The following is a 24,037-nucleotide window of genomic DNA, read 5'->3' on the forward strand; positions in this document are numbered from 1 at the left end:
ATCAATGTGATGAAACAATGATCTAATGGAAGTATGTTTTTATCTTGGGTATAACCTCAAAAATAAGGCCAAAGAGAATTTAAAGTTTGTTCAAAAAGGGGAAGTTAGCTTATTGATATATTTTTAGCCCAGGTAAATGTCTATATGATTAAGCATTATTGAGATATCTAGGGAATTTGTTTTATATTTGTAGCAATATAGACACAGAAATATTTTGATGAGTTGCACCCAGATCCATGAAGCAAAAAAAAAAAAAATCAGATTAATTACAAATAAGGGAAAACGTATCGGGTTTTTACCCAATGGCAGACCTTATGAATAAATCTTGATTGGTTTATAAAAAGTCAACACTCAAAATACATCTATAAAGAATAGTATAGCATAATGGTTGAGCCAGGCTCTGGAGCCAGACTCCCAGTAGTAATAACATTCTCTACCAGCTAGATGTAAAGCCTGAGAAAATTACTTAACATTTCTGGGTCTTTGTGTCCTCATCTGTAGAGTGAAGATGGCATTACACCTATTTCATGAAGTTGCTGAATTAAATTAAATTAATTATTAAATGCAAAGTCTTAAAATGGCACATAGCACATAGTATTATTATCAGTTATTATTATTGCCAGTGTGGTAGAAACAATATTATTATCAGTATTATCAGTTATTATTATTGCCAGTGTGGTAGAAACAAGATCAATTTTTGACATGTGAAGGGCTATTGTAAAGTAGAAGTTAGATCAGAACTCTGCCAAAGTCATCATTTTCGGTTCACATGAGCTTCATTGAACTTGGGACAAATCATCTGAATTGAAGTGGATGTGGTATGGGACAGTTCCCACACCCAGGTTTCGTTTTGAGTGTTAAATGCATTCAAATATGAAAATTCAGGGTGAAACTTAGAGCAAAACTGCCAGGTTTTGGCCTACTCATTTCAGAACTAATTAGCATATTCAATATTGGGGGCAAACCCGTTTACCAGTTTTGCTAGTTTTTTTAGCAAAATTTACAACAACATTTTTTTCTCTTTCCAAATTATTTCATTTTGGATCTTTGCCTCCGACATATTTTTATCTTTGGTCCATACTTGGACTGCTTTTTAGTTTTATAGTTACTTCTAATAATGTAGTAAGTGCTTATAAATCCACTATCCAAACAAAAAATTAAGATTTTGACCACAATTTGTACATCATTACCTGCTTCTCCACCACAACACCACCACTGTGCCATCCTTCTGGCCCCGCATATGTGAATTGTGTGGTCATCCTTGAATGTTTTTGAAATTCTTTGCTTTTTTGTTGACTCTTTTGCTTTTGTGTAACTTTTTTAGTTGTTACTAAAAGAGAATATAATGGTTTTCGTGTAATATCTTGGGACATACTTTCTCCATGTGATAACATCATGAATTATATAGTGTAAACAATGACTTGTTTCCTTGTTCCTCAGTCTCACCTTGGAATTTTTTTTCCAAATTAATATCCAATAATTGCACAATTGCTTGCTATTCATAGCCAGACGACTTCTTATTAAATGTAGATTACAATTCAATTTTTCTGACCCATCTATAGGTTAATCAAAACTTAGATGGAATGTTGATTTCTTTAAACATGTTCAAATCATGAAAACATGTTTTCACACTATTTTTAATTTTTTCAAAATCAGCAACCTATTGGTTATTAAATACGTCAACTGAATTGTACACTCAATTTTTCTAACTTTCATATCTTGCTTTCTCACTTATTTTTGTGTCTGCCAGGAGAATCGCCTCATAAATGAGAATACATTTGTTGTACACAGTGGGACTATCTTGTACAAATGAAAGGATCAGAGTAAATCATTTTACAGTGCATACTGAACAAGTAAAGTTATTCTAAGAAATGAAAGCTTTAGGTTTCCAGACAGTACTGGCGCAAGTGCAACTGGAGAAAGCAACACTAATCAACAAGTAATAAGTTATGTTCTTTTCTGAGAACACTGCTTTTAATCAACTGATTTGCTCTGTCTGAGTTGTTACCCTATCCTTAATTAAATATCCTTGGATGGTATTTCTACTCAAAAAACAACTGTTGTAAGTTCTTTGTCTGCACTATGAATGTCAGTGTCTAAGGGCTAACATATTAGCCCATAGCAACTTAGACAAATGGGATGAATAGTGAACAGCATTGGAGAACGTATATCAAATGAATTAGGGCAGTAGTTTAGTGAGCCAGTGTGCCAATTTGCAAATGGATTCTTCTTCCTGCTGAAGAGCTCTTTTTAAAATAAATTACAATCATAAGGCTGCCACAGTTTACTGTGCATAGACATGTTCAGAACTGGTTCTCCTTCATAAGGGCTACTTGGTGCAGGTATTTAAGCCACTGCCAATAAGGCTAACAGCTCATCAAATAGAAAATATGCTGCAGGAAAATACATGGGTTAAGAAAAACAGTTAAATTTTGTGCTGTTATTTTGTATGTCTGTTTCAGCTTTTCTCTAAAACAAGTTGACTTACTTAAATTGTTTTTAAAAAATAAACTCTATATGCCTTGAAAATAGTGCAGTCTTAAAAGTAGTATTGATTTTAGTCAATGCGAAAAACACTTTCAGAGGAATAAGATGAGAAACCACATGAACAAGTTGGCCACCAATAGTGGCAACAGAGTATGTCATGAATTTAAGAAAGACTCAGATAAAATCAAATCCTCTGGTATATGTGTGTGTTGTACAAGTTTAAAGAGTATACTTTCACACTAGAGGGTATTTTTTCTACTTGCTTTTATTCAAGCATATTAGCTTTTATAATACATATTGAGATGGCAAATCCAGTTTTGTATCACCCAGAATGTTGAAGAAATTATCAGATTGCATCTTTCTATGGTTTTGTATAGTACCTCCTATGGAAGATTGTAAGGAACAAGAGCCTATTATGGACAACAATATTTCTCTGGTGCCTTTTGAGAGACCTGCTGTCATAGAGAAGCTCACGGGGAATATGGGAAAACGTAAAAGCTCCACTCCACAAAAGTTTGTGGGTAAGCATTACAAATGCTTTTGTTTCTTTGCAAGATGATTTTAGCAGGAAAAGGCAAGTTCCCAGGTATTAGAAATATATATGGTATGTTTCAGTTCATGAAATGAATACGCATCTCTTTTCTCCATTATTCTTTCTACTCTCTGACTCTCTGTGTGCACCACACTTACAGCAACACACACAAACACACACAGAGAAATAAAGACTGATAGTAGTCACCAGCTCAAAATATGATGATATATAAAGTGGAATCACATGTAAAATATAAAATGTTAATTTGTTTAAAAAATACTAATACAGAAGGGAAATTGTCTAGCCTATTGGCCAGTTTTGTAATCTGTTTTAAAATTTCATTAGTGCCAGGTTTTTAACTGTTTTTTTTTTTTTTTTACCTGTTAATATTTATGTGTAGTATTCCACCATTGGAACACTAGGATGTGGGAGTTATTTATATCTTAGTGCTCAAAGTCATCACCAAGGTCTGATTGCAAAAATTAAAAAAATATTGCAACCTCAGGCATAAATGGGTTAATTATTTTAGTATTTTATCTAGAAAGAAGAGAGTTTTTTTTCTTTTTTTCAAAATTCTGCATTGGAAAAATAATGCAGCAACCTACATTCAAGATGTTTCATATTTGGATCTTTATTTTATATTTTGATCTTTGTTTTTTCATCCAGCCTATGATTTTGAGCTGAAAAGATTAAATATCATATATTTAGACTTGCCCTGTTCATTTCCAAACCCTTAGATATTCTTTGATATGCCCAGTGTTGGCATCATTCTGAATGCCTGCTGTAAGTCATGGAGTGTCTCTGGGGATACAAAAAGCATGGACTTTTTAAAAAGAAATATTAATGATACAGATTCAGTAAAAAGAATTGTTACTCACTGTATATATATATATCTATTCTTGTAGACTTAATGTAGGATAAAAATATTCAAACATTCACATTCTAGTATCAGCATTGTGGGACATCCTGATTAAAGGATGATTGAGAGAAAAATCTTTGCTTTGGTTATTTCAGGGAGGAGAGGATAATACAATTCTGTTACTTCAGTAAATACTTAAGAAGGTTTCCTTTCAATCTGAAACTGAAGAACTAACACATCACCAAAATAGTTTAAGACTAGCTGGAGGGGTTTATTGAGAACTCATTGAAAGGCCGAAGGGTGACTATAAGGGCCATAGTTTATACTAAGTCAGTTGAAGGCTTCTGAGTTATACACAAAGAACTGCCTCAGGCCTTAGGTAGCTTTTCTTTGATTATTGTAGGTAACTATGAAGAAAAAAGAAATAAACAGCCAGTTCACTTATTTTTAATACTGGTTTGTTTGATGGCTGTCATTTAATGCTTAAATCTAACTAGACTCTAGTGTAGTTGGAAAAATATATAATTTATTATTATTCTTTCTGTCTTCTGAACTTATGTACTCCACTCTTTGTAACATTTTTGTCATGTTTCCTGACTTAGAGATGTTATTCTCAATTCTATTTCATTGCATTCCTTAGAAAAGAAGGACAGATTTTTAGAAAATTACAGTATGATTTTAAAATATTTATATTGTATTTTTAATTAAGAATTTGAGAGTATATTTTTCTTTATTTGGACTTTATCCTAGTAACATATAACAAACAGTAGCCACAGTAACTACTTCTATTATTGTTCTTGAAGCAAAAAATTTCATCATTCCACACTTATTATAAATTGCCTTCTCCATGTGCCTCAGTTAAAATACTGTTCTTTGACCTTATCAAACTCTCTAGTCCAATGATCCCTGAACTTCCTGCATATCCACTTGTCTCTCCCTCTCTTTTCTTATTCAGCATAGATTCCATGGCTCACCACTTTGACATCTCTCTTGTCAGTTTTCTTGCCTTTCTCGCCCTGTTGGCTGATCTATCCCCTTCTCCTGGTGAAACCCTACTCACTCTCTTGTAAAGCTGTCTGAGCATCCTTTCCATACTTATATCTCACTAGATGTGCACCCCAGCTTGCACATCTGGTACTTTTGGAGAAAATTCCATAGCCTGATGAGTTGGCATCAATATAGATAAATGATATCCCAGATATTAGCTGGCCTATCCATCCTATGGAGCAGCACTCCTTTAATCCATCCCTGAACAATCATCTCTCCTAATCACCATGACAGTGGCAACTTTCTGTACTCTCTGCAAACATGCTATCTCTCTCCTTGGTGATCTTTTATCTGTATTTACAGGAAATAAAATCACTGGAAATGATTTCAACATAATATTACCAATTCTATAGGATTGTATGCATCCATGTAAATACTTCTATCTTTTTTTCCTTATTTCAGTGAAAGAACTATCCCTCTTTCTAATTAAGGTTAATTCCTCTTCTTGTGCACAGTAATTCTCCTTTCCTGGACCCCCAGATACCTCACACTATTATTTTTCCTCTTTCTCACTTACATTTTTAACGTCTCCCCGCTATGGGGCATTTCTTATCAGCATTTAATGCAATAAATTCTCATAATTAAAAAAATAATCTTCCTTTAAGTCCCATCTCCTTCCAGGTACACCTATAGTCTCCTTTTCTTCAAATATGAAATTGTTGAAAGAATCTCTGTGTTTGTTTTCTATGATTTCTTTTTTTTTCTACTCATTTCCAAGTCCATGCAACCTGTTTTTCTTTCCTCACACTCCATTGAAATTATTCTCATTGAGGTCACAACTAGCTTCTTTAGTGCCAAATCCAGTAGACCCTTTTAAGACAGTATCTTACACAACTCCTAGAGAGTATCTGCTACTATTTAATAGTCAATTCCTTTGGAAACATACTCTTTTCTTGGTTTTTATGACATTGTTCCCTCTCTCTGACTGCTGTTTCTCAGGATTCTTTATGGACTTATTCTTAACAGCTAGCTATGCAAGTGGGGCAAAGTACAAATGGAGGCCCCCATTCATTGCCTAAATATTTTTATATTATAAATCTAGATGTAAAACTTATTATCTACCCTTCTAACTTGACTAAGTTCAAATAAATATGCAATTCTCAGATTTCTTGTAGCTCTACACTAGATCTTGGCAGCACAAGCAGAACCACTCACTGGCTTACAGCCAGTCTCCTCTCTTAGACCCACATTCTCCCCATTACCAAAGGGGGTCTCACACACATGTGTATGGATACCCCAGCCTGCACATCCAAATTCTTTTTACATTGCTCGCCATACGTACCACATAAAGACCAGTGCCTTGCCATCAGGCCTAGATGTGTGCTTACCAGTGGCACAGTTGGTATGAAGTATTATGGATCCTATGAAGAGAACTTTGTAGGCTCTAGAAGCAGGCTCAGAACCATTTGAGGAATTCTGGGGTCTTGGGTGCCCAGAGAATGGTCTGGGGAGTGAGTGCCAGATCAGCACATTCCCTTGGCCCTACAAGCTCCTCATTTCCTGAGAAGAAAGGCTCAGGGCTCCCTAAACGTCCGGCCCAGTGCAAACCCCACTTTCCTTGATCTATGAGTAGGCAGAAAAATCTTAGTGTTATTCTAGGTTCTATTTTTGACCCATCCTCTTCTCACTCTACCTGGGTGATAGCAGTTATTTGCATGGCCTCAGAAGTTGCTTTCTGTCAACTGATGACTCTCATATCTACATCCCAGGCCCAGGTCTCTCTTCTGAATTTGAGACTATATCTTACTGGACATGACTATTACTCATTGTCCTTCCCAAACTGAATTCATCATCTTTTCTATGTCATTTTCATCCACTAAGTTTCCTAGGCCAGAAACCTACAGCAACAATTTTCTAAACCTCCTTGCTAAATGAATACCTTCAGGCGACTTCCCTGCTTAATCCCCTTGAATCTGTATTCCTTTAGGGTAACATTGAAATTTTTAGCATATTTAGCCTTAAAATTTAAAAATTGAACTTGTCTTTCTCACTTATTTCCACTCTTAGCCCTATTGAAGTATTCCTCATTTATAAGCCATGCCCTCTTGCCTCTGATCCTTTCTACCGGCTACACCACCTCATATTTCTTCCTTGGCTAATGTTTACAATCACATTCTTGTCCTTGATGTCATTTTCATCAAGAAGTCTTCCTTTAGTCTCTTAGTATGAGCTAAATATTCCTCTTATTTGACCCCATTGCACATATCACATCGTAAATGATCCTTAAATTGCTATCGTTCCTTCTAAACTGTAAGCTCTTTGAGAATATAGATCAGGTTTGTCTAGCTTAACTTTGAACTGTTTGACATTGCATATATCTTAAACTGAGTGCCATGAGATAATTTTTCCTCATTTTATCTTTCCATTTTTGTTACTCTAATCATTACAGTGATCTCACTTAGAGGCCATTTCTTTAAATCTGAAATAATTCTGTCTACCTTAATGTGCTTTTCTAGAATGCAGGCCTATAGATAAACATTTTTCCATCAAAATTACAAGTTGAGCATCCATTCACAACAACATATGAACCATTTGTAAGAAGTCCACGTATGTTTTTAAGAAGCATTTATCTGTAAGATTTACCTATAAACGTAACTGGTAAATGGAGACCATATTGTCTTAGGGCCAGAATTTTTAAAAGATGAAATATTCTGTTCAAAACCAGCAATATCTGGCTAAAAATCAAAACTTCTTTTCCTATTGTAAGCACAAAAACTCTTTTATAGTTAACTGTCAGACATTACGTTGATGTAAAATATTGGAGTAAAATTGTATTTGTTGAGGTGTATATTAAAGGAAAAACTACAAACATACTTCAATCAAGAAAACATATGGGAAACTAGCAATGGGTATACGTACCAGAACCATCACATACACATGTCTAAATAAGAAAGAATGATATAAAAATGAATAATTATTAATTTTGAAAAGCAAAACAACGAAACAAGATTTTCCAAGTTTACAAGCAAATACTTTCTGAAATAACTCCTAATTTTATTTTTAAACAACCCTAAATTTCTTTCATTTGTATCAGGTGATACAACTTTTAAAAGTATTTTAATAATGACTTTTTAAAAATCTCCAGAATGATATATATGGGTTATATATATATTTTCTAAAATAGTGGCTAAATCAACCAAATTAATCCTACACAACAGTGAGGTGCCATATGTTATAATCAGATCACTCTCACTTTTATGATCTTCGTGGCTTGCTCACTAATATTTAAAATATGCAAAATCAAGCATAGTCTCTGACTTATTTTTATTAGGTATTTATTTTTCCTCTTATAGTCCTTGGGCTCTATTCAAGTGAGAATCTTAAAAGAAAATGAAAATAAGATAAACTCATTCATTTCTTTCAGATTAGATGCATTCTCATAATGGCATCAGAGCAAATGCATATGACTTATGAAATTTTTGTTGCTTTTATATTTTTTTCATGTCAAGAATGTTTGTGGCCAGGCCCAGTGGCTCATGCCTGTAATCGCAACACTTTGGGAGGCCGAGGTGGGCAGATCACTTGAGACCAGGAGTTCTAGACCAGCCTGGCTAACATGGCAAAACCCCATCTCTACTAAAAATACAAAAATTAGTCAGGTATGGGGTGCATGCCTGTAATTCCAGCTACTTGGGTAGCTGAGACATGAGAATTGCTTGAACTGGGGAGGTTGAGGTTGCAGTGAGCAGAGATCACACCACTGTACTCCAGCCTGGGCAACAGAGCGAGACTCTGTCTCAAAAAAAAAAAAAATGTGAGTGTCAGCAGAATTGCCAAATACTTGACTTATAGAGTCATATATACCAAATTATGAAAAATGGAGGCAATTAGTCAAGTTTGTACCCTTTCATAATTTTAATCTGATTCTAATATTGTTGTATTCTTTTTCACTTCTTTCCCCTCCCACTCCCTTCCAGGGGAAAAGCTCATGCGATTCAGCTACCCAGATATTCACTTTGATATGAACTTAACATATGAGAAGGAGGCTGAGCTGATGCAGTCTCATATGATGGACCAAGCCATCAACAATGCAATCACCTACCTTGGAGCTGAGGCCCTTCACCCTCTGATGCAGCACCCGCCAAGCACAATCGCTGAAGTGGCCCCAGTTATAAGCTCAGCTTATTCTCAGGTCTATCATCCAAATAGGATAGAAAGACCCATTAGCAGGGAAACTGCTGATAGTCATGAAAACAACATGGATGGCCCCATCTCTCTCATCAGACCAAAGAGTCGACCCCAGGAAAGAGAGGCCTCTCCCAGCAATAGCTGCCTGGATTCCACTGACTCAGAAAGCAGCCATGATGACCACCAGTCCTACCAAGGAAACCCTGCCTTAAATCCCAAGAGGAAACAAAGCCCAGCTTACATGAAGGAGGATGTCAAGGCTTTGGATACTACCAAGGCTCCTAAGGGCTCTCTGAAGGACATCTACAAGGTCTTCAATGGAGAAGGAGAACAGATTAGGGCCTTCAAGTGTGAGCACTGCCGAGTCCTTTTCCTAGACCATGTCATGTACACCATTCACATGGGTTGCCATGGCTACCGGGACCCACTGGAATGCAACATCTGTGGCTACAGAAGCCAGGACCGTTATGAGTTTTCATCACACATTGTTCGAGGGGAGCACACATTCCACTAGGCCTTTTCATTCCAAAGGGGACCCCTATGAAGTAAAGAACTGCACATGAAGAAATACTGCACTTACAATCCCACCTTCCCTCAGATGTTGACATACCTTTTATTTTTTTTAATATTATTACTGTTGATAATTCTCATTTTGTGGACACAGTGTCATTTGCTCTGCCTAATTATGATAAGGAAGAAACAGAAGAGAGAAGGGACGAGGATATTGTTTCTTTATCACTTGGCTTGTTTATTTTGTGGGAATTTAAGAGCAGTCCATTTCTACCAAGGCATATCATGCTTTGAAAAATCACTTGATTCATAAAGATTCACCTAAGAGATTTTAATTTGCCACGGATATTCAGGATTATGATTGAAGACAGGAAAGTTTAGAGTTTTCTGGGTAGAATATTGGTGATTTAAAATGGTATAAGTAACTTTATTCTTGAAAGAAGAATGTGTTTCAAACTGTAAACCGAATTTTTGTTCTTCAGAGATTATGGAACACAAACACATTGTTATTTTCAGTGATAACTCCTAAGATGAGCTGAGTTGTTGTGGGTTCTATGTTTACTTCCCCTATGGAATTTATAATTCAGTATGTTTTACACTGTACCATATAGCAAAACTTTTAAACTACAGGTAGTTAAGGGCCACCTACAATACATCTGAGGTCCTGTGATCTTATTTTTCTAAATGTAAGCACTGTTTTTCCATAGTTTTGATGACTGGCATTTTATAGACACCCTGGCAGCCTTACTTTTAACACCTTTATTGAATAGTATTTTTATGTAGTTTTCAGAATAACATATGGTCTAAGAGTGGATAAAAAGCAGTCAATAATTTCTGGGAGGGACTTCTACTTTGCTTAAATTTGTTTGAGAGGTTTTCTTTTAAAGTTGTAATGTGATGGCAGCATAGTATATGTATTTGTTTCTAAAAGTATGCTTACAATCGTCACTTTATCAGCATTTAATCAGTGTTAACCAGTCAGCAGAAAAATATAATTATGCTAACAATAGGGGGAGAAAACCCACTTAGAAATTCCTTTTCTGGTATTTCTCTTTTCACTGGTTTTCTTCAAGATGTGACCTCCCAGTGTTCTGTCCATAGTTCATTCATCTTTTATTCTTCAAGTAGAAGGTCTAAAAGTCTTGCTGTTGGCTATTTCTTTCAAAATCTCCACAGAGCAATTGCTAATTTGACCTGAATCTGGTAACTTGAACCCTGTAAGGTTATAGAACTAGGGTTATTTATTTTATTATTTCTTCAGTAGTATTTACTACTCTTGCTGCAAAGAAAAGGGAACAGAACTTCTTTGTAACCTGTACATTAGACAATAGATAAAAGAAATAAAAAAAAAGGAAAGTTTACTTTTACTCTTCTTGGAGTCTAGAATGTGACAGAACCTCCAAAGGAAGGTCCTGCACATTTTTCTGTTTCCAAAACATTTAACTCTGTTAAGTCCTTGTCAGAAATGAATCTCAATCCGTTGGTATAGAATTCCCCTTACATGACATAGGTTGCCATATTTCATGTGCAGATTTGAATTTCATTCATGTGGCTGCTCTGTTTTTTCTTTGCAGTCCAACCACATTAGAGGGGAGGAACCAAGCGATACTGATTCAAGTCATTTTAGGGGGACATACTTGGAAGGCAGAACTTGATGCTTCTGTTTGGGGAGGACAGGCGTGACTGTGACTGGATTATCTGATAACCATTTGTGAATACTGAAATTCTGTTAAGCAGTAACTGATAACTGCTCTAAAAGATTATTAAATAGGATGCTGAAATTATGTTTCTTAATACAGTGTGGTATGAGAATTACCAAGTCAAGAGAATTGTGGACATAAGCAAGTCTGGCTCCAATACTGCTCTTAACTCATTTTCCAGCTTACCATTTGCTATTTCTAAGCACTTCTAAGCACTAACACAGCACTTCTAAGCACTAACACAGCCAGAAATAGGCAAAAATTGTTAGAACTCAGCTCTCTTCTACTAGTCCCTATCACAATTATTTTTGGGAAAATGTCCAAACTGTCCCTTTAAATCTAAGGGAATGCACCAAAACAGAGATATATAGAATGTCAACCATTTTATTTTATTTTATTTCTGCATGCCTTGGTACATTGTGAACATACAATCTATTCCAAGATGAAGCATGTTTTTGAGACTCCCTCACCCCTCTCACCCTAACCACTCCTGAATAATAATTGGAATCCTATTTTTTTTTCCTTTTGGATGAGGTAAATAATTTTAAAGTTGATGATTTTGTCTTTTACTGAAATTTAAGGAAACATTTGGATGTCAGTCAATATGTTCATAATTTTGGCTGCATATGAATTTCTGCTGGCATTATCTATGAATTTTCTTCCTGCTTATTTTTTTTTTCAGTGTATGAACAATCATGTATTTACCTGCCCCGTGATGAAACTGAATTTAGTTGGACCCTAAACAGTTGTGTAGTTTCCTTATGAAGACAGTGCTAAGGCACTTTCCTTTTCTGATTTCATCTTTTTGGTAATCTGTTTTATTGAAAGTAGTTAGTAGTTGAGAATGCATTTGCTACAAGTGTATACTTGTATTTTCCTAACTTCAGGAGGAACAGAAAGAGGTGGAGAGGTTCAGGGTGTGGCAAGGACAAATGAGGACAAGGTCAATTCAAATTTATAGTTCAGAAAGAAGTTTATTGGACATAGTGTTTTCAGAGAAACTCTGAATGGTTATATTTGCATGTCTTTTCTTCACAAAAGGAAATATGCAAGGTTGTAGCATCAAAAATAAATATGAGAGTCAGACACCAAATAAATCAAGCTTTACATAACAGTTGTATGCCCAGTTTATTTAGGTGAGATTTCACATTACAGGTAATATTTGAGGAGCATGAAAATGGGTTATCTTCTATATTTTCCAGTTTGGCAAATATTCAGAATTTCATCACATTGCTTTGCCCTAATTTTGCCCAGAATTTTATCTTAACCTCTCTCTAATAGTGATGAATCATGTTTAAAAAGCCATTCTAATTAGACCTTTTTAAGACAGGGAAAGGGACCAGTAGGCAGACTGGAAGAAATTTCAAGTCATTGAAATATTCCATTGAGATTTTCTAAAGGGACAAAATTGGGAAAATAAGAAACTAGGACTTAGATTTGGCTAGATAGTAGAAACTATCTCCCCTACATACATACAGGTAATTGTACATATGAAGCATAGGGTATATGTGTGTGTGTATCACACACACATTCTTTTAAGGAGAATTCATGAAAAAGCAGTTGGAGCGATCAGATATATTGCAAAAACATACAGAAAATTTAAATGACAATTAATACTAAGAAATTAGGTGGGTTTACTTTATCAGGTTATAACAGGAATCACTAAAGACATTACTAGTGTGTCTTAAGGACAAGTGGCAACTCTTAAACTAAAACTTTGGGTCTTTGTTATCTACTTACAGAACAAAGTGAAACAAACAATGATTAAGCTGATTTGATATAAATTCAAAGATATTTAAAGTTTGTTTGGAATAGGAAGAAAATACAGAAAATAAATGTTATCAACTGTTACCTACTGGCAAAGAAAGACAAGAATAGATTAGTGAGCCCAGTATTTTGTTTTTATGTTTTTTATCTTGGTTGTACAACTCACAAAACCCTGAAGTCTTTGGTATTTTATAAATGTTTAACAAAATTTATATCAGATTAAGGCATTGAGATGAAAATTATGTTCTCATTATCTTCCAAATTTTATTTCATCCTATCTCCAAAATGATTTCTTAGGGTAGAAAAAGAGCAGAAGAGACTGCAAAAATACAAACAAAAAACTATGTGCCTGTAGTTTCAGGCAGAACTTAGACTGTCAGAGGTACTAGCTGTGTGATTCGTTTTTTAACTTTTTGGGTTGTTCACATCCAAAAATGGATAAATTACATTTGTGGTTTTCTTCAGTTATATATTATTTTAATAAATGCTATCTGAAAGAAGACTATTCTAAACCAGAAAATTCCCCAAATCCAAAAGAAAAAAAAAAAGTGGGAGGGGGTGAAATTGAAGTTTGTATATATGAAAGTTATCTTAGAAATATTGTTAATTCTCCAGTTTCTGCAAAATAATTAAAATATACAGTAACTGGTCTCCTACAGTCCTGAATTTAATGTGTTAAATACTTATTTTCTTTATATTGGTGCCTTTTTAAAATGCATTGAGAGTGTTGGTTAGCTGTTGCAGCTCTACAACACTTTTGATATGCATTTTTAAAAATCACTTAAAATTGAGTAGGAGATAATTCATCTCTGTTTTTAGGGCAAATCTTTAGAGCAGTTTCTAATACAGAAATTTTCAGCTCAGCTGTTAAAAGGAAAAGGAAACTTTGAAACTAGACGTTAATGCCTTTGTAGTTTCATATTATTTCTGAATATGATTACAAGATTATGTAGGTAAACTATAGAGTGAAACTTTACCTGTGAATTGAATTACAATTTGTGTTTTTGTTTTGTTTTTAAGGAAGAATAAGTTCTGTATCAAACAATTTATTAGATAATTTTTGGTCAATAAAATACAGTATTGATTTGGATTTTCATCTCTAGACTAGTATTGTTCTAGTCTTAGAATCTGTGTTTTCTAATCTATTAGAAAACAGAGATTGAAAATTGATGGAATAATGTGAAAAAGCAGGTAATTAATTCTCCTTGAACAAAACAAAACTGAACAGTCATATCACATTGCTATTCTCCAAAGCATAATCTCAAATGGTTTCATACCATGTTTGTGTATTACTTGCAATGGGCGTGTTAGGATATGACAGCTTTTTTAAAAACGAGCTGCTGGTTATACAAAGCAAATGGCATATGACCAAGAAGCTGTGATATGCTAGTGTTTCTTTTTATCATAGTGTATTACTAGGCCAAATAATGACACCTTGAATATTTTTACATTTACTGCAGAAACCTTAAACTTTGGAATTTCCATAAGGTTTTTATGTAATATTCTATTTCTAGCTTTTTAGTTTTATCTTGCTGTACTGTAAGTTTGAGGATATTTTTCACATGCACTCTTAGGAATAAGTTCATAATTCTGTTTATGGGGCTTTCCTCCCATAACACTGCATTTGTATATTTTCTGTATAAATGTGTTGTGTATTAACCTTTGTCCCATACAGAGAGTGGTACATGAATGACTAGTTTTCTAAAATGTCCTTTTTATTGTTAATAAAATACAAAATTTAGAGGCCCTCTGCTAAGCCACATAAAGTACAGCATATAACTTCATATAGGTACAAATAAGCCAGTTTGCAGTGAATTGGGCCTTCAGATTACCTCAAGTGACATGCAGTAAGAAAAGCTTCTTGAGCAGGTGGAGGTCACTGAATCCCCTACTATGCACTTATCAGGATTATACTTACTTTAATTTACTGGAAATTGATATTTTAAAACACAAGTACACTGTAACAAGGGAAGGAATCTGGGTTTGGGTTTTTTTGTTGTTGTTTTATTCTTGTTTTTTTAAGTAGTTCAAATTCTGAAACTGTGATTTAAAAATTTTTGACAGTCAAGCATTCTGAGTTTGAACATAAACCCCTTCCCTTTCTGTGTAACAAAGTTCTCTCTCTTATCTCTTAAATTTTGTTATGTTTCCCCCAGCCTCTTTCTTTGTCAGTCTCCTGTCATTGTTTATGGATGTCTTTGCCTCTCTGTTCTTCTAAAAGTTTGATGATTAGGTCAACTCTTATTTACAATTCAGTGGTTATTTAATCTTAATTTTTTTGTTTGTGATTTTTGTTGGTTGTATAATCTGCTGACATATTTTTATACTCAAATGTAGTTTTCTATTAAAAAGAAAAGTGGTTGTATTAAAAATAGTAAGCTATATAACCCTCACGTTACTTTCACTTTCAAATATTTGGTACCTAAAACATTACTTCAGAGATTATGTAATTCTATTATGGTATGTTTGCCTTCCTTTTTTGTTGGATTTTACATTCTGATTTGACTTTCCTCCAAAAATGTATATCATGAAGACTAGACAACTATTTGCAAGTGTTTAGAAAGGTGTTAAAAATATAAAGCAAAGAGTCTTAACTTTCTCTTAATTGGGAGAAAAATGCTTTAACATTACTATAATAATATTCCAGGTTTGGAGGGGGGTCTCCAGGCCCCATGTTTGCTGTTAATAGTTGGACCTTTTAGACCATGTGTTATTTGCAATCCCGGAACGATTGCTTCTGCTATTAGTTAAAAATATACTATTCTTTTCTCTCTGTACAAGTGCAATACTCCCCTTGAAGTCTTAAAAACTATGGTGATTTTTTTTTCTTTTTCTACCTATTCTTCCTTTAGCTAATGGCTCAAAGAAACTCATGAAAGTCATAGTATGTTAAAGGACACGACAAGCTAAGAGAAAAACACTCCACAATCAAAAGATTACAAAATGTGGAAACCACTAGTTTGATCTCATGGTATCTTTATTTAGGCTAAAATTTCCATGGAAATTAGTAATATTTTGCTTGAAAAATGTGTCCTAAAGTTGAACTTTTTACAGATTGAACCTTCTTCTTAGACCCTCGCCCAATGCTCTAAATTAAGAACCTAATACTTAATTTTTTAATTTCACTTGTCTCCTTTGAGAAATAAACTTTTAAATAAAAGCAAAGCACTTAGCTGAGTTTTAAACACTTACATATCACCTATTGAAGAAAAATTTTTAAAAATATTTGGAGCAGTCCTGTTTTCATACAAATTTAAGTAAGAAGTATTTTTCTTATACATATTTATACGTAGTATGCTGATTTTCTTTTTTTATACCTGTGTCCCTGTAGTAAAACTGCTGTAATATAAATACATGTTTTGTTAAAAGATAACATTTCTTTGGCATTTCTTTTAAAGGCAGTTACTGCATTTCTGCATTTGTAGTATATGTCTTGGCCACTTTAGATACTTTTCTTTAACAATACCAAAGGTAATTAGACTATTTTAAAGACTAATTGCTTGACAGTTTCTAGGGTATTTTGTGTTTTAGAAGCAAAAAAAAAAAAAAAAAAAAATGGTCAAACCAGTAAACCTCATTTTTTTTCAAACTAATAATTTGGGGAAATAAAAACTATTGTTTAAAAAGAAATATATATATATATATATATATAAATATATATGTAAAGTAAAAATTCCAGACCTTGTATGTCAGGTTTGCTAAGTGTAATGTAGTTTTTTTAAGGCTCAAATACCATACCTCAGAAAATGAGGTTTACTATGGAAATACTGAAAGTCTTTGCAGCTGTGTGACAAGTCACTCTACTACATACTGATTTGGAGACCTCCGCTAAACAGTTTTATCACTGCAGACTAAAATGTGGGACTTGTATTTTCTTTGTTTTTAATGCACACACATACATGTTCTGTGCATGTATGTGGTTACTGTGTATATGTGTATGACTGTTGTATATGCATGTGTGAGTGTGTGTCTGTATGTGTGTACAACTAAAGAAGCTGCAGAAACTTTGTAATACTTTGTGAAAAGGATTATATTATAAAGGTTTGTACTGTCTGAGTGCACAGCTACTGGAATAAATTTAGGGAATCTCAGGAACAAGCATATAATTTGTCCAAGATTTATTTCTTCTCAGAAGTGTAAGTGCAGTTTTTAATTCTGTATATTATTTAATATTTTACCAATAAAATAAACTTCTGACATAAAAAGTTTGCTATAAAAACTTTCTGGTGAAAATTCTGTACATAAACATGTCTTCTAAATACAGAAGACTAAATTGTTGACTATACCAGGCTTAAATTATCATTGCCATTGTGTATTTCTCACACTTCGTGTTCCAGAGGTTTGGATACATGTGATATCCGCAATTGACATCTCAATCGTTAGTCAATCTCCATCATTACTATATAGTCTACCAGAGCAGAGAATAGAGTATTACATGAATTGTTAAGAATGACATCTCTGTTCTTTAGACAGCTTTCATACTTATCTTATTTCACTTTTAAAACAAATAGAGGAGTGTACATCAGAGCCTATCCACTTTCTATAGAAGAAAATAGTGAGACCTGAGGAAAGAAAATTGTGACTTACTCCAAAGCGCAAAGTAGTGCACTTAAATTACACAAGAAGTTTGAGTGCTGTGATATGGTCAATAACACTTCTACTATAGAAGCCAGCATTTCTTAGAAGTCAGACCAGGATAAAATTAAGATTGAAGTCATAACCATTGTTTAATCACATTGCCAAAAACTGGTTGCCAGTCACAGACAATCTCTTTGTTTCTTAGATTTTACAAATGTAATTTATCTTTTGCCATCAGAAGTTTGTTCTGTTATAAACATCTTCATAACTAGAAATGCAAAAGGGCATATGTGACTGCAAATTCATTTTATTGAGTGTCAGCTATCTGCTGTCCCTCAGGCCAATTTGAACTCCACCATCACATATGAGATAGCTGTTAGAGTTTTTCCTCACTGATATGTATTTATAGAATTCCATGGATATTTATCATATTCCCCAATAATTTCACTTCCACATGTCACACAGAATGAAAAATACCAAAAATTCAAATGAAATTTTTCTGCCTTGACTGTATCATAATTCAAAATACTAACATAATTTGGACAGGGGAGGATGTAAAGGAGTGAAACAGCAAAGCAAAAAGAAGAAAAACTTCTTATAAAATCACCCTCCAGTATTAAGTTTAAAAAGGATTCCTTCATGATCAGCAAGGAATATCAAATTCCTCTGATGTCTTATATCAACAGGAGCCAAATGAAAAAAGATTTCTTGAAAAATGTGCCATATGCTCTTGACTTTTCAATTGCAATATGGTCAGAGAAATTATAAATAATTTAAATCTTGATATGATTGTAAGACTTTTTATCAGCATGCTCAAGCCAGAAGACTGTTCTTGGGGTGTGAACCACATGGCGAAAGGATTTCACCCAGCATTTTAGCAACCCTACCTCCTGCTATTGGGGGTTCCAAATGGACACATTATACTTCCAGCAAAATCCCCTTTTTTGTTAGTACCCCTACTGAAATTTCTCAGTGTGTTTATTTAACTTCTCACTAGAGGGTCCAACAGAGGTAACACTCAGTGAATTTGAATTTTGCTACTTTTCTCCTGTTTGGCACGATACCCAAAGGAGGGGTTTCAATAAGATAGCCTAACTGGAAAATGGGAGAAATCAACAAAGAAGACAAAGTTATTTGGACATCCAAAATCCTATATAAAAATGAGTAAAACCTGGGGGAAATCCTGGAAAATAAAGATGTGTTCAGTCTGAGAAATCTAAATGTGTTAGCCTTTTTCTTCTTGCTCTTACTGCTGCTTTATAATCCTAAACTGTCTTGGATCAGATCAGATTGAGTGCTTCTAACTTGAAATTTGTCAGGCAAAGGACAGATCTCTCTAAGCAGTACAAACGATACTGCCCATATTGGTGTTGAGTTGTTTGTTCTAGAAACTCTTAGAAGAGCCGTGAACCTGATCATCAAACCAAGTGGAATGTCTGTGAAGAAGCAAGATGTTAAATGCTCCAGGAAGAGCCGAAGGTAAAAAGGAAGTAACCTAAGGGTAGTTGTGTTGGGTTTCACTGTGCCTTTCCTAAGGCTCTGATGAGAGAGGGAGGAGTCACTGTGTTGTCATTTCACCAAACCAGATAGAGTTGGGATCAGAATCAACTGTCTCCACTGAGAGTACTTAGTGAAATCCCTTGATTGGGAAATAGGAGAATTTAAGAGGGAATGGCAACAGAGTTCATATTGTATCAGTGCCCTGGGCCCACATATTGGTTCTGGTTTGGTAGACATAAAAGCTTAAAAGACTTTGATCAACATCACTTTTGTAAATGAGTCTCCGGCTCTAATATTCCCTATTCAAAGGTAGGGATGAGGTAACCTAGGGTATTTGGCTATTAAAGTGACAAAAGTGGTTACATACCCTGGAAATGAAAAGTGAAATATTCCAGTCCAGGGAATGAATGGCCATTTTTTTCTTTTTTTCTTTCTTCTTTCCCTGGTTTTTCTCACTCTATCATGTAATTTATATACATTTTGTTTCAGCTCCTTTTCACCCTCCTCATCTTTTGTTTCTCCATATCAACCTTTTTCTCTTTCCCGTCTTCTATGCTTACCTTGTTTTACCACTTGCTCTCTGTTTGCCTTGACCCTGTCATAATTCTGATTACTCTAAATAAAACGCAATCGTTTTCAATGTGAGAAATTTAATGCAACCACAATATGTGAGTTTTAACCATACCCTTTTTTACACGTACTTTGCAAATGAGCACAATTGTTCCTGACTTTATCTAATTCACTCTCAAAATGCTCATGGAAAGTATAGGGCATCTGATACTTTATCTTCATTTTACCGGCAAGGAAACAGATTCAGGTTGGTTTTGATTTTGTTCATAAGCACCCCAATCAGTGAAAAAGCTAAAACTAGACTCTAATTCCAGATGTACTTAGTTCAGTGTTTTAATTTCTAAACCAGTTTATTCACCATTTGATTGATAAACCCAATTAATAAGAGAATCAACAGGCATACTTTAAAAGTAATATTTTGCTTTTCTAATTTTTAAACAGAATAATCCCAAATGAATTCACTGGCACGGTCATTAGAACTGAGAAACATAGCATCAAGTAGCAAGGCAAAAATCACTTGAAATTAAAATATTGTTGCAGAAATTTTTTAAATGAATAAATTATCCTAGCTTGGTCTTCTAAAGACCCCTTTGTTAACTAATTTAAATAAATGTGGGCTTTTGATTGCTTACTAAATTTTCTTCAGAGTTGAAGGAATTCTTTGCCCTTCTCTAAATCACTATCTATATACCCATACTCATTTTCCTTAGTTCTTGCATTGCAGAATGTACTTTCCAATATTTATACTTTGTTTTTTGCCTTTTCTTCATTTGAAAACCTTCACCTGACTCATCATTAAATCTATGAATTTGGCAGTACTGGAAGTTCTGTCAATGATATCCTAGTGTTTTCAGTGATATCATCATCATTATGTCTTCCAAATTCAATAAGCAACCTGGAGATTGTGCTTGTTCTTCTTGGGTGCTAAAACCTATCTACTATTTTATCTCTTTACTGTTAATTCTGTAGCATAGAGCAATATCAAGATTCACACTCAACCCCAACTCTATTCATTGTGAAGTGAGTGATGTATTTATCATAAGATCCAACTTCATGTTGTCTACCCTTAGGAACGAGACACATACTACCATTTGGTCAAAACCAAAACAAGTTTCCCCAGTCTTCAAGGAATGGTTGCTGTGGTAACACCTACCATTACGTTCTCCTTGTCTTACTTCTACAATGTAAGTAAATAACAATTGTTTGGCCTTCAAACAGTGTATTCTTCGTCTCCCCACTCCTCCTTGCCCCAGGCCTCTCCAAACCCTCTTCCCACCCCCCCACCTCCCTTCACTGTTTGTTTGTTTGTTTATTTATTTATTTACATCAGATTGTAACATGCCTATATATTACTATCGTTTGATAACACTCAAGGGGAAAAAAAACTGGGACAGCAAATGATTCATGTTTTTCCAAGCTCTTAGCCAAATTACTTTTTAGTCATCCTAACAAATGGGAGTTTGGCTATACCATAACACTAATACATTTTCCAAGCTGCAAGTATAAGCCCAGAGTCCACTGCTTTCTTCTTTAATGTCTTGACAAGTCTGATTATAGCTAAGAAAGTGATCACTTGATCACATAATGAGCATGAGAAATACTCTGCTACAGGCAAGGGTAAAGGAAATAATTTATTCTTTATTTGCCTTGAAGAATTCAAGTAGCTTTCTTGAGTCATTAAGATATGAAATAGGTCATCACCTAATTCTTTTGAAACAAAGATGAGCTCTGTATTATATCCCTTATGGTTTTTCTTGTTTTTACTTGAAATTCCAAAAATGTGTGCACAATAATATAGTCACCTCAAACTATAGTATGCTGATAAACACAATGTCTGCTCTAATTAGAAAAAAAAGTCTTTTTGACTCTTAAAAATTAAGCATCATATTGAGAGACTAGCCACCATATTCAATATGATATCGCTTAGCCTTAATTAAATGCCCATTTGTGTTAACATATTTTTAAAGATTAATTTATCCTGGTTCACAGTTTCTAATCTATAGAAAACAAAATCTTAACACTAAACAGCTTGATACGGTGTGGTGAGTTTGAGCTGTATAAAAAATGTACTAATATGTCATTCCATCAATATAGATTACCTTAAAGATATGGTTTTTTTAATAAGCAATTTGTCGTAAGTATGTTAGGATACTCTGTACGTTTGGGTTAATTATATTATACTCCTTTATCTGACTCTTAGAACATAAACAAGAAGCACTTAAGAACTCCCAGAACTTCAAAAACAAGAAGCACTTAAGAACTCCCAGAAATGAACAAGATAATGAAGGGTATGTATTTTGCTTTCTGTATTCACATGGTTCATATGAGTATCAGTAGGCTTTGCCAGCCACATTTCCAGTGTGTGTAAAACCCAAGTACAATTATTAGTCACCACATGGAAGTTTATAAGTAGCTTTGGGCAATACTAGTATCCCATGGTAATTTGGCACATCCAAGCATCATGTATCAGTAATGGCAGTCTGTCAGCCTGCCACTGGACAGCAAGTGTCACCTACAATAATATACCAGCACAGGGTTAGGGAACAACTGGTATAATTTATTGACTTGCTCTGTTTTATTTGTTATTTATTTATTTACTTACTTACTTACTTACTTAGAGACGGAGTCTTGCTCTGTTGCCCAGGCTGGAGTGCAGTGGCATGATCTTGGCTCACTGCAACCTCTCTGTCTCCCAGGTTCAAGCTATTCTCCTGCCAGAGCCTCCCGAGTAGCTGGGATTATAGGTGCTTGCCACACACCCAGTTAATTTTTGTATTTTTAGTAGAGGCGGGGTTTGGCAAGTTAGCCAGGCTGATCTCGAACTCCTGACCTCAGGTGATCTGCCTGCCTTGGCCTCCCAAAGTGCTGGGATTACAGGTGTGAGCCACTGTGCCCGGCCACTTGCTATATTTTAAATCTATAGGCTTTTGGTTTCTATTTATCTGCTGTTGGTTCTTTAGTTCTCTATAGGCTGGGTTATAAACAACCCTAGTATTTCTCAAAAGCAAAGTCTTTTTTTTTTTTATTTGTAAGACTAATTTTCAATATTTTAAGACCATGTAAATTGCAAATGCAATAGTTGGGAGAACTGGCCCAGTGACTTTTTTACACTTCTAAATTTGTTTTGGTCTATGAGACCTAAATTCATTGCATTTGTCCAGACTATTATGGCAGAACTCCATAATAAAACTTATTTGGAGAAGCAAGGACAGCTCCATCATTGGCCATCTGAATGACAGTAAGAGTGAATGACTTATCCTACCTCATTTATCACTATGTACCAAGCAGGCCTGATTTATATGTAGCAATGCCTTTTATGACAGCAAGGCCTCTGAATATTTTACTGTAAGTAAACTATGATGGGTCTGAGAGTAAAAAAAAACCTTATTTTATTGAGTAATATAAAACATAGAGTATCTCAAGATTATGAAAGAATGTACACATTTTAAAACCTAAATTTAAACCTTAATTCAACCTAATTTTAATTTAAACTTAAGTTCAAGGTAAAGGGAGTAAAATATTATCCTTTAAAGATAGAAGGTTTTTGCTTTTTTTCTTTTGAGAACCCTGAAAATGTCACCTGGTAAACAGTACTAGAGGAATAAAAAACAAGTAGGTAATGATGTATTCACATATTCTTTCTGGGATTCTGGCTCAGTGAACATTATTTATTCTGAGATTCCTATCAAGGCCACTTTGTGTCCTTGGAGAAATGTAAGCAAAGTCTGCAGAATTAGCCTGTAGGATGAGACTTTACAAGGATAGAATGTACAGATGATTTAGTTCTCAATATTAAATCTGAGTCTACTTGGAAAATTGGGTAGATCATAAGCTCTGTCCTTTCTTTTGATACTATCTCTTTCTTTCTGTATGATTGGTTCCTGTTACAGTGTCGATAAGAAAAATTACCTAAAATATAGGAAGGAGAGTACTTATTGCATGCAAGCTCCTTGACGAAGTACTGTAGAAAGTTCATTTCTTTATTCAGTACTTCCAATGTGCTGGTCTACGTGCCTAGGACATAATATTGAATAAGACGCAATCCCTATATTCAAGGATACAAAAGTCTTACAGCGAGGAAGCAAACAAATAATTAAGCATTATAAAACATAATAGTTATTACTATAAATATAAAAGAAATATACTATGGAAACAAGTGGATAGGGAACCTAATTCAACCTAGGACTAAGAAAAATATGTCCTGGTAGAAGTCACCACTAAGCTGAGTCCAAAAAGATAAACAAATGTAAATTTCACAAAGAAGGAAATTTGAAATGGGAAAATAGAAAACATGTTCTAAGCAAAGGAAAGATATCTTCAAAGTCCTGGAAGAGAGATGGGGGGAGACAGGGAAAGGAG

The 24,037-nt window shown here is 34.5% G+C and overlaps 1 protein-coding gene across 15 annotated transcripts in view; it reads left to right on the top strand.

Moving 5' to 3' along the window:
• Positions 1-17,436, top strand: part of IKZF2 (IKAROS family zinc finger 2) — a 159,725-nt gene extending 142,289 nt beyond the window's left edge. For 8 of the 15 annotated variants that reach the window (XM_021667003.2, XM_012446289.3, XM_064373031.1 and 5 more), the window contains 2 exons: positions 2,865-3,008; positions 8,843-12,116. In XM_021667003.2, coding sequence (XP_021522678.1) covers positions 2,865-3,008; positions 8,843-9,567 — 869 coding nt within the window. In that variant the 3' untranslated portion in view covers positions 9,568-12,116. Of the gene's footprint in view, positions 1-2,864; positions 3,009-8,842 lie in introns of all 15 variants that reach the window. The other 7 variants (XM_021667007.2, XM_012446296.3, XM_012446293.3 and 4 more) reach the window with 1 other exon arrangement.
• Positions 17,437-24,037: the final 6,601 nt, after the last annotated feature.

Source organism: Aotus nancymaae, unplaced genomic scaffold, assembly GCF_030222135.1.
Source record: "Aotus nancymaae isolate 86718 unplaced genomic scaffold, 86718_ANA_hifiasm-v0.15.2.pri h1tg000008l, whole genome shotgun sequence".
Classification (NCBI taxonomy): Eukaryota; Metazoa; Chordata; class Mammalia; order Primates; family Aotidae; genus Aotus; species Aotus nancymaae.